This window comes from Tachysurus fulvidraco, chromosome 13 (genome assembly GCF_022655615.1).
Source record: "Tachysurus fulvidraco isolate hzauxx_2018 chromosome 13, HZAU_PFXX_2.0, whole genome shotgun sequence".
Lineage (NCBI taxonomy): Eukaryota > Metazoa > Chordata > Actinopteri > Siluriformes > Bagridae > Tachysurus > Tachysurus fulvidraco.
In genome coordinates, this window is record NC_062530.1 from 790,315 (window position 1) to 792,814 (window position 2,500).

General features: G+C 43.4%; 1 protein-coding gene across 1 annotated transcript in view; it reads right to left on the reverse strand.

Moving 5' to 3' along the window:
• The window catches only part of b4galnt3b (beta-1,4-N-acetyl-galactosaminyl transferase 3b), a 24,059-nt gene that overhangs the window by 6,085 nt on the left and 15,474 nt on the right, over nt 1–2,500 (reverse strand). The window contains exon 14 of the mRNA XM_027168973.2: nt 382–1,483. Coding sequence (XP_027024774.2) covers nt 382–1,483 — 1,102 coding nt within the window. The remainder of the gene's footprint in view (nt 1–381; nt 1,484–2,500) is intronic.

Genomic DNA, 2,500 nt, shown 5'->3' on the forward strand with positions numbered 1-2,500 from the left:
TCGGGTCACGGGGAGCCTGTGCCTATCTCAGGCGTCATCGGGCATCGAGGCAGGATACACCCTGGATGGAGTGCCAACCCATCACAGGGCACACACACACACTCTCATTCACTCACACACACACACACACACACACACACACACACACACACACACACACACACACACACACACACTACGGACAATTTTCCAGAGATGCCAATCAACCTACCATGCATGTCTTTGGACCGGGGGAGGAAACCGGAGTACCCGGAGGAAACCCCCGAGGCACGGGGAGGACATGCAAACTTATCTGATCTTAAAAAATACCCATCAGTCATCAGTCGGTGAAGTCGTTTGATATTAAACATTTTCTACTAACACCGTATTTCTCTCTCGTACCTCGGATACTTCAGCTCCAGCTTCTCCATAAAGGCCTGCACCACGGCCGTCACTTCCGATTGGCCGATCATCAGGTTTCCGCTCACGTTGCAGTTCAGGTCGATCCAATCGGACCTCAGCATCTGAAAGTCTGTCTGACTGACATCAAAGGTCTGATTCCATCTGATCTCAGGGTCATACACAGCCCTGCTCCTGCTCCTGGCCTTCATCCCTGAGTCTCCATACAGCGCCCACAGGTCTGCCTCCTCTTTAGTGAGACCCGTGTGTGAGGACAGAGCATCGCCGTACCTCTCCTGGACGTCGGTGTGGTTAACGATACCACGAGGACCTTTCTGAATCCTGGGATCACCTTCATGGGGCTGAGGGTTTGTGAGATTTGACATGGGAAGAAAAATCTCTGTGTCATTTTTTGATCTGTTAACAACACGCGGTCTCGCTCCTGGCCTCTGATCCTGGATTGGAGCTTTATGTCCTCGATCCTTATGGTTCACCTGACCAATAAATCCTTTATCTTCTTTCTGACCAGGAACTTCATCCTTCCATCCCAAAGGTTGGTCCTTAATCACCGTTTTGTTTTCTTTTTGCAGTTTATTTCTACCTTCTTCCACCAATTTGTTTTGGTTTTGTGACTCGGCTTTCTTTTCTTCCGCCATATTGTTTTGTCTCTGCGGTCTATGTTGGTTCTTTACCACCTTTTTGGTTTTCTTTCCTTTTTGGCGTTTCTGCTGCTTTCCATCCGTTATATTCTGTTGTCTTTGCAGAACAAGTTTGTTTTCTCCCACTATTTTGTTTCCTTTTTGCAGTTGCTGTTCATCCACCGAACTGTTGTGGTTTTGCAGTTGCTTGTTTTTCACTTTCTCTGGTACTGAATAATTATCCGGTGGCAGTTTCTCGTTCTTTACTCTCTCTATTCTGTTCATATCCTGTTTGTTTTGCCTCCTTCTCTTTCTCAAGCTCTTCGTGGTCAGTGAGTTAGAGAACAGTTTTCTTTGTTGTTGCTGAATGTAGTCATCACCGTAGTCAAATTCCTCCTCATGCTGAATCTCCTCATCCTCATCACCTCGCCTCATCGCTCTGTCCTTCCATCCTGCCCTGTAATCATCTGCAAGAGAACGAGTGACACCTCAGGAACAGGAACAGGAACTTTATGACCAGGAACCAACAAAACGTGTGGCCTATTTTAAAGAAATCCTTTTCTTGTTTGTTTCTATGTTTTTTGATTCTAAGTGTCACTGTGTATAATATAATATAATGTAATATAATATAATATATTTTAATATAATATAATATAATATGATACAATACAATATATAATATAATACAATATAATATAATACAATATAATATAATGTCAAAATTGTTCTGAATTAAAAAGCCTTTCTGACTTCATCCCCATCATGTGAGACGTTTATTTAAATAACTCACTGTGATTGGTCGAGTGGCAACCAATCAGCATGCAGCACGATGACATACACAGACTGCATCCCAAACCACGTACTATTATTAGAGCACCAACACGTAGAGCATCGTGCAGATCTCTAAGTATCTTCCTATGAGAAAGTCTCCAAACTGAAACTTTTCTGTAGGTCAAGAATTGAATTTTCTAAACGACCCTTTTATTAAAGCCCCTCGTGTGTATTAACGGGTTCGCACTAGAACAACAAACTCTGGCTTATTGTCTTCTAGAATATCTAGAAGCTTTGAGGAGTTTAACCTTTAGTGCACTGGGCGCACAGGGGGAGGGGGGGGTCTTTATTGTAGAACCTCAGAGTGTTTAAAGGTTCTAGAGTTAAACCGTTTTAAACAGAAGTTGGATCCTGTGAGTTTTAGGGTTCAAACCTTATCTCAGACATATTATATTATTATTATATGACTTTCAGACATTTGTAAACTTTTATCTGTGTCTCTGCCGCATGATTACACAGAGCACTGAAAGGGTTTCACAGAGGACGACTAAAATGTACTTTTTCATTCATTCTTTCATTCATTCATTCATCTTCTATCGCTTATCCGAACTTCTCAGGTCACGGGGAGCCTGTGCCTATCTCAGGCGTCATCGGGCATCGAGGCAGGATACACCCTGGACGGAGTGCCAACCCATCACAGGGCACACACACAC